The following is a 12,923-nucleotide window of genomic DNA, read 5'->3' on the forward strand; positions in this document are numbered from 1 at the left end:
AACTGCACAGAAGGAATCAGGTCCATTTGCCATCAGGGCTCGTGCTTGGGACTGTGTCTCCGGGCAGAACATTCACTCAGTCAGTTCCTCCATTACTGAGTGAGACGCCCAAATTCCAGGGTCCCCTACATTTAAAGCCCATAATAGGAAACTATTTCCCAGAGTTCCTTTACACTGTCACAAAACTTTGCCAAATTCAAGAACACACACACACACACACAAAACCTATAAAGGTCCTTAAGGAGCGTCATCCTGTCACGAAGTGGGAGTGGGACTGGGAAGAGGGTGGACCTTAGCTGAGTTGGCAAGCAAGAGCATGTCCCTGAGGGCCCCTTTCTCCTGCAGCTGCAGTGCGCTTAGCATCCCTGTAGATCCCTGTAGAAACTGCTTGTCACCTCTGTGATGAAAGGAGAGATTGCTCCTGACTCTCAGAACTGGAAGGTAAAATAAGAGCCTTGAGAACTATTATCCTCCTTGCCAGGTCCCGGGGACTCCCACAGACAACAGTCCCCCTCCTGGTGTCACTGCACTGCAATCTGAAGTTCCAAAGAACGGTTTCCACAAGCTCCGACCCCACCCCATCCCCCATTTCTTCCTTTTCAAAATGAGTTTGCTATTCAACTAAATTCCAGTTCCCTCTGGTGACTGTACTCTTCGAGTTCATGCCTGGCAAGGGGAGGACACACTGTGGGCGTTACAGACACACCTCTCTCCCCTGCATGTCTTACAATCAACTGGCCTGCAACCTGGGGCTATGATGGAGAGGGAAAGGAACTGGGTACCTGAGTGGATACAGAAAACTTGGAAGGAAAACCAATTTGAATGCTCTTTTGCGTGGACTCTCCTCCCAGCTTTGAGAAAGAAACCCATATGGGGAGAGTGGGGTTAGCCCAGTGGGAGCACAAGGGGGCCAGGTGTCCACTCCACAGGTGCCATGTGATAGATACAGTTATCACATCTCGTGGCCACCACACACACACACACACACACACACACACACACACTGCTCTGTGAGGCTCCTCCATTTTCTCTTAAGAAAGAAACCCAATTGAATTTCTGGGGGAAATCTATTCCTTGGTGATGATCCATTATAGAGAGCCAAAACAGTGTGGAATATAAAATCCTATTTGATTTTAGCTGATTTTGGAAGGAGCACAAGGAGATGAAATCTTTTTTTCATTCCTTTTTCCCATATGGCTCATTTTCATGATATGTACGTGACTGCACATAGTCAAACATACTGTTGTAGAGTATTTGTTTTCTAAAAAACTGTAAGACACCAGGTTCCAGGAGTTCTGTTGTTGAAAACTTGAAATACAATTCATGGGGAAGAAAATAAAAGTTGTCTGTAATTTGGTAACTAGACAGAGTTTTTTTTACATATTATTCCTGCTGATGAAGACATGGAAGTGTGTATATATGTGTGTGTGTGATTTTGTATGTATGTATTTTATGTGTATGTGTGTGTATATGTTATGTGTGTATATTTGTGTGTGTGTTTATGTGTAGATTTGTGTGCGTAAGTGTATATATGTGTTGTGTGTCCATGTGATTTTGTATGTGTGTATGTGTGTGGTGTGTGCATGTGTTGTATGTGTATACTTGTGTGTGTGTGTACATTTAACACAGGCTCAGGGCACTCATTATGATCATCCAGGAGATGCAGTCTCATGTACTACTTAAAACTGGATCGGGGGCTTTTCTCAAGAGCACTTCACCTGCACTATAAGCCATCTCAAAGGCCATCATACAAGGTTATAAATTATATAGTGGCTGGAGAAGTTACAGGCTGGCATCCTGCTTATCTCTGATGGAATGATGGGCTAGTGAGGGCTACACAGAGAGCACATCTTCCTGGTCCTTCATGCCCGTGCATGCTGCAGCACAGGCTGGGCACCTAGGACCCTCCTCAGGGCCTCCCCCTTCACTCTGCTTCCCCTCCATCCACAGCTGAGGCAGAGGGTGAGGGTGCTTGGCAGTGCTTCTCTTGATTATCAACCTCATGGACTAAGGAATGATGGAGTGGTTACTATCGCTCAACCCAGGTGTATCTGGAAGGGCATTTCCGGACACAATGGGGCCCTGACTTAATGGATACATTAACCCCATTGCGGAGTCACAGTTTGGTGACATTACTGGAATGTGAGTGGTAGGTGTGGCCTAACTGAAGAGCATAGGTACCTGGGGTGTGTTTGTGCTCTGGTCACTTCTGGTCCCTGCCCTTTTCTCTGCCCCCTATTGTCCTCAGCACACTCCTGTTACTGCTGCCCTCTGCCCAACCACACGGAGACAAACGGCCCCAGACTGAATCTTCTGAAACCACAAGCAGCCCGTGCTCTTCCCTTCCTCCTTCCTGTCACATGACTGCAGGCTTTCACCACGTGACTGGGGAGGGAACTGATGTCAGGGACAGGAAGGACAGAGAAGGCACCGTTAGGTGTCACTTTAAGACCAGGAAGGCTAACAACAGTCAAGCAGAAAGTGAGGCAGTTATGTGGCCTTCAAGAACAATACACTCCTCAGGCTGAGCACCAATGACCTCAGCAGCCACTGTCACCTACCTTCCTTTGTCTTCAATTACAAGAGGGCCCCTTATCCGGACCTATCTGAGAGGAATTCACCTTTGACACTTTTCATTTTAAAACATTTTCTTCACCCTTAAAGTCCAGGCCCATGAAGAATTCAAGCTTATGTTTCCAACCTCTCTTCTAGAGCCGCAGGTGCAAGAGCTGCCTCTGTGAGTCAATGCCCTGTTTGGTTTCTGTTGCTGTGCTAGGACATACAGGAACTAGGGAAGGAAAGGGCTTGTGTGGCTTACACATCCTCCACCACTGCAGGAAGCCAGGGCAGGAAGTCAAGGCAGGAACCTGGAGGCAGGAGCTGATGCAGAGAGCGTGGAAGAGTGCTGCTTACTGGTTTGTTCCCCGTGGCTTGCTCACCCTGTTTCCTTGGGCAACCCAGGACCATTCGCCCAGGGCTGACACCAACCCCAATGGGCTGGGCTCTCCTACAGCAATAGTTATCAAGAGCAATGCCCCCCACAAACTTGCCTACAGACCAATCTCATCATGGCATTTTCTCAGATGAGGTTTCCTCGGCACGCAGCTCCTCCCTTCCGCCAAGTCCACCAAGCCAGCTCAGTTGGTCTTCTCGGCATCAAGAAACTAGAACATATGAACCTGGTGTCGGCCTTTTTCCTCTCAGTGTCCTGTCCTTGTGCTGTCTCACTGCCCAGAAACACACACTGTGTGGAGAGACCACCTCCCACTATGGGACAAGATAACGAAGAAAAGCATCTCTGGGAAGGAAGGGCTCACAATTCAAGGTACAGTCCACCGCGGTCGGAGCAGGAGGCAGCTGCTTGTGCTGTGCTCACAGCCAGGACGCAGACAGTGATGGATGCTGGCACTCGGCCTTCTCTCCCTCCTTTTATTCACCCATGGGTCGCTGTCACCTAGGGTGGTCCCCCTGTCCTCAGCTGGACCTCTCTGGAAACATCTTTAGAGACCCATTGAGGTGTGCATTTTCAGGTGACAGCGATGGTGACAGGCATCACAGTGCACAGTGGGGTTTGCACTCAGGGGCTATGCTGCTGATGGAGGGGCTCGCTGGGTCTCCGTGGGGCAGCTGGATTTTTCTGCCTCTGAAGAACTGCAGAAGTGGTCTATTTTGAGGACTTCCAAATGATCCTGAGCTAGTAGAGCTTTAATGTCTGTTTCTCTGAGACAATCCTTAAGTAAAGAGTTTATTTTATTAAATGTTGGATGGAGTTGTTTCCTATACACTCCTCAGCCAGAAAGAACAATTCTTTAACATTTTTTGTGAAGAAGTTTGGACTAGCTCATCGTATTCAACTAACAACTACCTGTACCAACATTATACCGCCCTTCAGTTATGGAGCCGAATGACCTGTGGATAACCCACAGTCCAGGCTCTGCTCCTACGCGGCCACGAGTCACTTGCCAGTGTTTACAGTAGTCCTTTCCTAGAAACACTCCAAGGACAGATCTCTGCCCAGGCTGGCAGAAGTCGTCACTATTTGCATTTTCTAACCACTGGCCAACCTAATTTATCTTTTTTATGGAAAGTGACTGCCAATCCCAAAGTTAGGCCTTAGATCTCACATATCTGCGGAACCCCAGAACCATCTCCTTTGGAAGACTTTTTCTGGCCTGTATACTAAGATTCTACAGTCTATGGAGTCTTCGTCCATACATCTATCGCCCTAGTGTACTGGTTGAAAACAAACTTTATCTCCCCAGATGGAGACCAAGTGAGTTGAAGGCACAGAATAACACATTCTTTGGATCCTCTGCTGCCAAGGTCAGTACATGATAGGGCCTAAAATATCCACGTTCCCCCATGACATCTTTTGAATCTCACAGCACCCAAGGGCCTATGCATGAGCTCCTATGCTCCAGCCGGATCAGCCGCTAGTCAAGGCTCCACCTATACAAGGCAGCACACATCACCAAGGAGCCACTGTCATATCACATCCATGCTGGTGTGAACCTTGTGTACATGTCACTAACAGACCACTGTCATATCACATCCATGCTGGTGTGAACCTTGTGTACATGTCACTAACAGACCACTGTCATATTGTGTTCATGCTGGTTTGAACCTTGTGCTGAGGGCAGGGGCCTTGGATTCCCCCTAAGTGACAGATGAAGAGGATGCTCAGAAGAGAACAGGTCTGGGCTTGGGACAGGCCCTTGTGTTGATTGCTTATACCTCACTGAGAGGATGGCACACCAGAGGCTGGAAGCTAGCAGTTCACTGCATGTCTAACCCCCAGTCACTGGGCAACAAAGGAGCCCAGCACATTTTCCAGTCAAGCTTTTGTGAAACTGAGCAATCCAGTGTGGCGGGTGGCGCTTGGCCTACTGTGGAGCCACAGTGGAACAAATGGCTTACTTCTCGCTGCTCGTTTCCCACATGATCCCTGCAACAGAACATATGCAGAACATTCCTTATGCAACAACTTCTCCTCTGAGAACTGGAGAAACTTGCAGGGATAGTTACAGCACCGGGGAAATGTCCAGAGCTTAGTATCAACCAGAGATCAAGTGCCCAGTGCCTTCCTTTCCTTGAGGAGCGGTTCCTGAGACCACGAAAACCAAGCAAGGATAGTATTTCCTCAAACTCCCAAGAAGACTGCAGTGGTGTAACTCAGAAGCAATTGGCCCCTCCCGGGACCCTTACCTTTCAAGGTGGCTTTCTTCAGGACCTTCATGGCGTAGAGCTGACCAGCATCTGATCCTGTAACCTTCCTCACCAAGAACACCTGAGGAACAGAAAACATAGTGGCTGTCTGTGGTGTTAGCTTTAACTGTTGACTGGATACAGCCAAGAGTCGCCTGGGAGGAGCCCACTGAAGATCAGCCTACATTGGGTTTATCTGCAGGAGTGTCTAACAGGATGTGTCTGCAGGATGTGGGAAGAGCGAGTCCATTACGGGTGACATAGTCAAAGGCAGGAGGTGCTGAGCTGTGTGGGAGTGGAGGAGCTGGGCTGAGTATAAGTTAGCAGGCTAACAAGTGAGCACTCATGCATCTGGCCCTCTGTGCTCTTGACTGGATATGACGTGACCGCCAGTCTCAATCTCCTGCTGCTGCAACTGCCCTGCAGCCCTGGGCTGTGGAACTATGCGAACCTCTTTAGAAGCTCTTTCTTCTCTAAGATGCTTCTGTTGGGTACTTTCTCAGCATCAGAGATGAGATAGGACACTATCTTAAGGGATTTGACAAGGGGCTATCTCCAGCACGTAGGCTGCCAACACACGGTTCATCTACCTGCTGCAGCTCTGTGCTGAGCACCATCCTGCATCTGGTTTGAGTACCAGAAGAGAGACCCAAACAGATCAGACTCCTGCTACTCCTGTTTGAACTATTTGATCACTAGTCCTATTGGAACTCTCTGTACCCAGATTGGTCTTAGAGTTTCTGTGATGAAACACCATGACCAAAGCAAGTCAGGGAGGAAAGAGTTTATTTGGCTTACACATCCACATCACAGGCCATCATCAAAGGAAGTCAGGATAGGAACTCAAACAAGGCAGAGAAGTGGAGGCAGGAGCTGATGCAGAGGCCATGGAAGGATGCTGATATGCTTGCTACCCATGGCCTGCTCAGTCTGCTTTCTTATAGAACCCAGGACCACCAGCCCAGGGATGGAGCCACCAGCACTGGACCAGGCCCTCCCCCTAATCACTCACTAAGAAAATGTCCTACAGGTTTGCATACAGCATTTTCTCAACTGAGCTTCTGTCCTCTCAGATAATTCTGGCTTTGTGTCACGCTGACATGAGACTAGCCTGGGCAAGATTCTAGCTGTGGGCCGCGGAAGCTCACAGACAGTTTTTTTTTTTTTTTTTGATTTTTGGTTTTTGTTTTTTTGTTTTTTTTTTGGTTTTTTTGCTGGCCCTTAAGCACACTCCTGTAAGCATTTAACATTCTCTGAAAACACTTTTGATTCAAGAACTAATCAACAAAAACAAAAGATACCTGAGACAGGCTGCACTTAAGGCAAGATTGCTGATTTTTGAAAAAAAAAATTAATGAAGAAAAATGCTAAGTGTGAAAAGGAATGTTCCACACATGAACAAAGCAATGAATTCCTAGAAGCCCTGCTGGGTGGCAGAGCCTACACTGGCACCCTGGGCTGTGGTATAGCTCTGGGCAGAGGGACGTTCCCTTAAATGGATCTTTTGCATTCTCCTTCCCAAAGACTTTCTAGTGGCCAGCCTCCTGCATGCACTTTGGGGTATTCTAGCTCCATGCAAACTCTAGAAAACCCACACTGTCCAAGGATGCGGCACCACCACGAGCTTATCTGTAACAGCAATCACAGAAGGACTGCATGTTGCCTTAGCCACGTGGTAGATATAAGTCCTCGCTCTCTTGGTTCTCTGTCACAGACAAGGAGACTGACTGTTCAGGAACCTGCAGAGTATGGAGCAGGGTCTCTCAGTGCAGAGACAAGGTATGGACCAATCGGTATCTGCTATCTTCCCGGGGAGACTCCAGCCATCTATTCCAGTGGCACAGCAGATGAGGAAGTAGGAGGACGCACTGATCATGGCCAGGACACATATCTGTAGATGGGAGTATCAACCCCACACCTACATCATGTGTACTAAAGGGAAGTCAGCTGCCTCCCGCCCCAGCACCGCCTCTACTCAACTCCTCCTGACCACTGTCAATGCTATAGTCACATCCCTCAGCAGAAGAGACTATGTGATGTCCATGGGAAAATGCCGTGCTCTCTGCTTGATGGCAAAGGAGCAGGAGAGAAGAGCCCTGACTTGTACGGAGATCAGCACCTCCAGGAACATACACGGTCCTAGGAAGTCATAGGGACACAAAAATGTCACTGAAAATGGCATGGGACATCCACGTGTATGTGTATACACATCTCCAAGGCTGGATGAACAGCCTATGGTACAAACCCAAGAGAGAGCCTGGGACTCACTCTCATATGTACCAACTGCCACGCTGGATTTCAGACACCACACCCACACACAGGATCCTGAGATCCATAGGGCCCTGGATACTGCCATGCCACATCCCTACAAGTTACTGTAGGTGGAAGAACTCTTGCTCCAGGCCAGTGGTTCTCACCCTTCCTAGTCCTGCAACCCTTTGATACAGTTCCTCATGTCGTGGTGACCCCCAACCATAAAATTATTTCATTGCTACTTCCTAACTATAATTTTGCTGCCATTATGAATTGTAATGTAAATATCTGTGTTTTCCAATCATCTTAGGTGACCCCTAAGGGTTTGCACCCCACAGGTTGAGAACTACTGTTCTAGACAATGCCATGCTGGGTCAAGGCCACCTCCTTGCTGGAGGGAATGAGCTTCCCAGTAAGCAGGTAGAAACGAAAAAGCATTTCTCTTATTCATTGCAGAAAAGTCTCCTATTCATTGGAATAAGGGATTTTTTTTTTAAGCAAAGGCATTAGAGCCTGACTGCTAAGTCCCTGTGTCTGAACTGACTCAGTGTATAATTCCATTCACTCTTCCAGCCTGTTCCTGACACCCACAGCATCTATCCACACTTTGTCAAAAAAGTGTAGAATTGCTAATGCCTGGCAGGCAGGAGGCATGAGAGAGGAGGGAGGAGGCAGGAGGGAGAAGGGAACAGGAAGGAGGGAAGAGGCAGGAGGGATGGAAGAGAGGGAGGATGCAGGAGGGAGGGAAAGGAGGGAGGATGCAGGAGGGAAGAGGCAAGAGGGAGGAGGGAGGAGAGAGAAAGGAGGAGGGAGAAGAAAGGAGTCAGGAGAGAACAGGAGGTCTAGCCAGGCATCTAGGTGACATGAGGAACCCCAGGTGCTATGCAGACCACGGCAGCTAAGCATCCATCCCATCTCAAGAGAAGGGAGGCTAAGAGCTACAAGGCAGGATGAGGCTTGTAGCAGGGTCTGTGCTGTCTGTCGGCCACAGGACCGGCACATTTACATTTTCCTGCCAGCCATCAGGCTGGAGTCAGGGGGAGCTGAGCACTGAGAAGCCAGCACACATTTCCCCTACTGTGTTCAATGTGTGGAGTCAGGGATGCACGTATCCGTGGCCAGGTCACTGAGTCTCCACAGGAAGAACAGTATCCTGGGTCACTGCTCCAGCCCTCATAAGACTCTGGCCAATACCGGTAGACAGATGATGCCTCCATTCTGTCATGTTATAGTTGAGACAGAAGCCCTAAGAAGGAAAGATGTGCATAGTGGAAATGTAGTCATAAAAATCACTGTGCAGGGAGGAGCCTGGGAAGAGGAAGCAGCGTGCTTACACTCAGGGCTGGCAGGCCGTTCTCTGTGTTTCCCTCCACACCCCCACCCTCACAAAATGTGACATGATATTACAGTGTCCCCCGAGTTCCCTGTAGTCCTCATGTCCACACAGCAGTGTGGGAGAGAGGCTGGTGAGCCCCGTGCCACATGACACCACACCAGGAGAGTCCTCAGATGCACATAGGCTGGTGACACACCCTTGGACTTCCTGACCTCCAGAGCCAGGAGTCAAATGAGTTTCTTTCCTTTAGAACTTGTCCTACTTTTAGTCTTGGAAATTTTAGTTATAGCACCACAGCATGGGCTAAGACAGGGGCCATGATAATGGCTGCAGAGAGCACTCCTGTCTAACCAACATCTAAACCAAAAACCACATTCTCGGTGCACTGGGCAGTGCCAATCACAAATTAGCCATTTCTGCACAGATGTTTGCCTATAAATGCTTAAAATTTTTTGGAGACAAAGATCCACTCTGTAGGCAAGGCTGGCCTCAAAAAATAAAAATAAAAATAAAAAAATCACAGCAATCCTCCTGCCTCAGCATGTGCACACTGAAAATTCTATCCTTATTTGTATTTCAGATTTTAATAATGAAACCACTGTCAGCAGTGGCTAATGCTTACGTTCATCTGTTTTAAAGCAGGGTTTCTACTTTTTTAAAAGGCATAGAAACGGCTGCACTCTGTCGCTATAATAGGCTCCTACTGAGAGCCAAGTATTAGAGCCGTATGCAGTAGCTCTCCCTAAGGTGACTTGAGAGGCAGACAGCTCTCCTAAGAGAAGGGGGCATGGCTGTGATGCAGGCAGAGGACTGAGTTCCCACAGCCGCAGAGACAGCGCTCAGGCGAGGCGTGTTCCTCGGCTTATATAATTTAGAAATGTATTTGAATGCAGTGAGAAAGCCCCGGAGCAACTCTGACGGTTTTAGCAACTGTAGCTGCTGTGCCCTGATGCTCCGAGAAGCAGTATGTGCTGACAGTGCCCCTGATGCTCCAGGGGCCGCGTGTGCTGCCGTGTGCAATGACTTGAACCACTTTCAGAACAAGTTCTGCACAGGCAGCTGTGTGGCCTGGGCCAGATGCAGTCACTCTGATACACACACACACACACACACACACACACACTCAATCTCAGGATCACCGTAATAGAAGACACCACTGCCTTATGCTCTTAGCAGCATGTTACTCAGTCTGGCCTCAGACAGCAGGATGCTCCAGGGCTGAGCCAAAGATGCATGGCTACTTTCTGGGAACTCCCAGGCAACGATCTCCCTCAAGAGAAAGCGTTTAGAGCTCCGCTCATGTAATACCACTGTTCAGTTACAGAAAAGCAAGGACATTTTAAAATGTCAGCTTATTCCCTTCTCAGAATGTGGGACTCACAACTTACCACACTCCAGGAAATTTTAAAGGAGAAAGAAGAAAGCATCTACTTGTCCTTTGGTATTTCTCGATAGAGGGGAGCTGTGGGGAGCTGGAAAAGGTGGGATTTCTCCACCCCGCCACAGGCTCTGGTAGATCCTACATCTCCTCCCTAGAGCAGCCAGTCTTCACCACCCCCATTCAGCACTGGAACGCACGACCAGGCTTTGTCCCTCTCCTAAGCTTAGATCACTTTTCTTTTTGAAGGCAAAGGCTATTTTACTCACCTCCCTCTTGGTCCAAGCCCAGACACCCCAGGCCTTATGCAGTGCTGATGGGCTGTAACCCAACACAGATGAAGAGACTGCATCAGAAAGACTCCACTCACCATGCCCTGCACACACGACAGCATCTAAGCCATGTGTTTCCGGGACACGGGGTACTAGGTAAGACCAGTCTCCAGGCTAAGGGCATTCAGGTTCTGGGGGTGCTCTGGCATGGCGACCCAAAGCGGTTAAGACTCAACTGCTGCCTGAAATCCCATCCTGAGCCTCCCTCTTCTGAGGTTCTGTGTAATCATCTGACCAGGGAGCAGAAGCAGGAATAGGCGCACAGCTGGATTTCAGTGGTCCTCTGCTGAGGTCCAGGGCAAACATGGTTTTCTGTTCCTTCGTGTCAGGGTTCATTCAGTAACCCAGGTAAGAAAGGTGGGACAGTAGGCTCAGAGATGGGCAATGGCCACCACTGCTAGGGTCAGGCTTTCCAAGCATGGCCTGCCCTGGGATCCATGGCATCCAGACTTATAGAGCAGACCAGGACCTTCCACAGAAAAGAGTTATGCCTGCCCTACAAGTGTGAGTACACAGTGCATCTGCCTGTGCCTCGGAGCAGGGATTGGATCGTGTGGGGCAGTCAGACCAGGGCTGGCTTCCCCGGTCAGCTGCTGATGCTACTCTTGTTAAAAAGAAAACCTGTACAGACAGATGTGGCAAGATTTGTGACTCCCTTAGCTGCTGTGCAGAGACCAGGAGAGCCTGAGTGAGTTCCCAGAGGGACCCACTTCTTTCTAGACTCCTAGTCTGGTCTTCTCACTTTCTGAGACAGAGCATGGCTGGAGCCATGAATCTCAGGGTACGACACCCACAGGAGCACACTCTTCCACTGCCTCCTCTTCCCTTCTTCTGACAGGTCCCTGCCCGATTCCAGTCCTTTGTCCCACCTCCCCATATAAGATCAGGAACTAAAGAGGTGGGCTGTGTAGTATGTCATTAACATCTCTCCATCAACAGAGCTAGTCATTTGTTCTATAAAAATGCTTTTTTTAAAGTATAAAATGGCCGGGCAGTGGTGGCTCATGCCTTTAATCCCAGCACGTGGGAGGCAGAGGCAGGTGGATTTCTGAGTTTGAGGCCAGCCTGGTCTACAAAGTGAGTTCCAGGACAGCCAGGGCTACACACAGAGAAACCCTGTCTCGAAAACAACAACAACAACAACAAAAGTATAAAATTAATTAATGAGCAGCCTAGGGAAGCCTTTCCTCTTCTATTTTATTTTTAATACAGGATCTCATGTAGCCCAAGCTGGCCTTGACCTCAATAAGCCATTGTGAATGACTGACCTTCTTCTGATCTTCCTGCCTCTTGTCTCCAGAGGGCAGAGATTACAGGCGTGTTCTCTCCCATCCAGTTGATACAGTGCTGGGAACTGAACCCAGGGCTTCCAGAGTACAAGATAAGTATTCTATCAACTGTTCCATATCATCAGACCTCCTTCTTAACCATATTTTCAATGACCCTATTCATGAGCAAGACATGCTCAGGTTCAGGGTAGCTACCGTTCAGGTGACAACTGACTGGACACGCAGGCTTTCGACGCACCTCTGTGGTGCCTGGGGAGTGTCCAGTTTCCTTTTCCCCAGAAGCTCACTCGGAGCTTCTGCTTTGGGATGGCGCTGTAGCAGCCACAATAAAACAGGAGTTACCCAGAAGCAGAGCCATCAACCACAGCCCATGGCAGAACTTCTGTCCTGGGAAAGAAGGGCCCCACTAGCACGAGTTTACACTGGAGGAGGTGTCTCCCACAGGAGACAGTCCATAGATAATGTTTATGAAAGGCAGGAAAGGGAAAGAACCCTTGTCTGTGTTTTCAAATCCAGACTCTTAGAGCTAAGCATCCACTTTGTAAACCTCGTAATTATACTGCTAATATACACAAGTATATATACACAGGCTCCTTGTTGCCTGACCATGTAGAAGGAAGGAAGGAAGGAAGGAAGGAAGGAAGGAAGGAAGGAAGGAAGGAAGGAAGGAAGGAAGGCAGGCAGGCAGGCAGGCATCCCCCCTCATAAACACAATCAAATGAATGGGGTCTGTAAGAGATCTCTCCAAACCTCAGGATTCTCGTTCCTGCACTTGAGTCAGCATGGATTGAGCCCACCCTCTTTCTGGCACAGTCATGAACACCAGCAAGATTTGGCAAACATTCACATGCAACACAAAAATTGTGACTCCAAAGCACCGGGTCAGTTCTGTTCACACTTTCGGGAGCATTGGCTTCCTGGTATAATGGGGCCCTTCTGCTCCAGCTCTCTGGCTGTCAGTGTATGCCCATCTCGCTGTTGGTCCAGTGGATACTGCGTGTGGATGGGGCACAAGGAAAGAGCCAGCATTTTCCATCTCCTGAAAGGGACCAGCCGCCGTTGCCATGATTCGTGGGGTACGAGGACATGTGCAGGCCCAGCACACGAGCCCTTCCAGCTTGGACTCATGA

The 12,923-nt window shown here is 49.0% G+C and overlaps 1 protein-coding gene across 4 annotated transcripts in view; it reads right to left on the reverse strand.

Annotated features, from left to right (window-relative positions):
* Rps6ka2 (ribosomal protein S6 kinase A2) overlaps positions 1-12,923 on the reverse strand; it is a 284,351-nt gene that overhangs the window by 62,886 nt on the left and 208,542 nt on the right. For all 4 annotated transcript variants that reach the window (XM_029471102.2, XM_085833318.1, XM_029471104.2 and 1 more), the window contains one exon: positions 5,206-5,287. In XM_029471102.2, the coding sequence (XP_029326962.1) occupies positions 5,206-5,287 (82 nt within the window). The remainder of the gene's footprint in view (positions 1-5,205; positions 5,288-12,923) is intronic.

Source organism: Mus caroli, unplaced genomic scaffold (genome assembly GCF_978045245.1).
Source record: "Mus caroli unplaced genomic scaffold, Mus_caroli_1 scaffold_18, whole genome shotgun sequence".
NCBI classification, from domain to species: domain Eukaryota; kingdom Metazoa; phylum Chordata; class Mammalia; order Rodentia; family Muridae; genus Mus; species Mus caroli.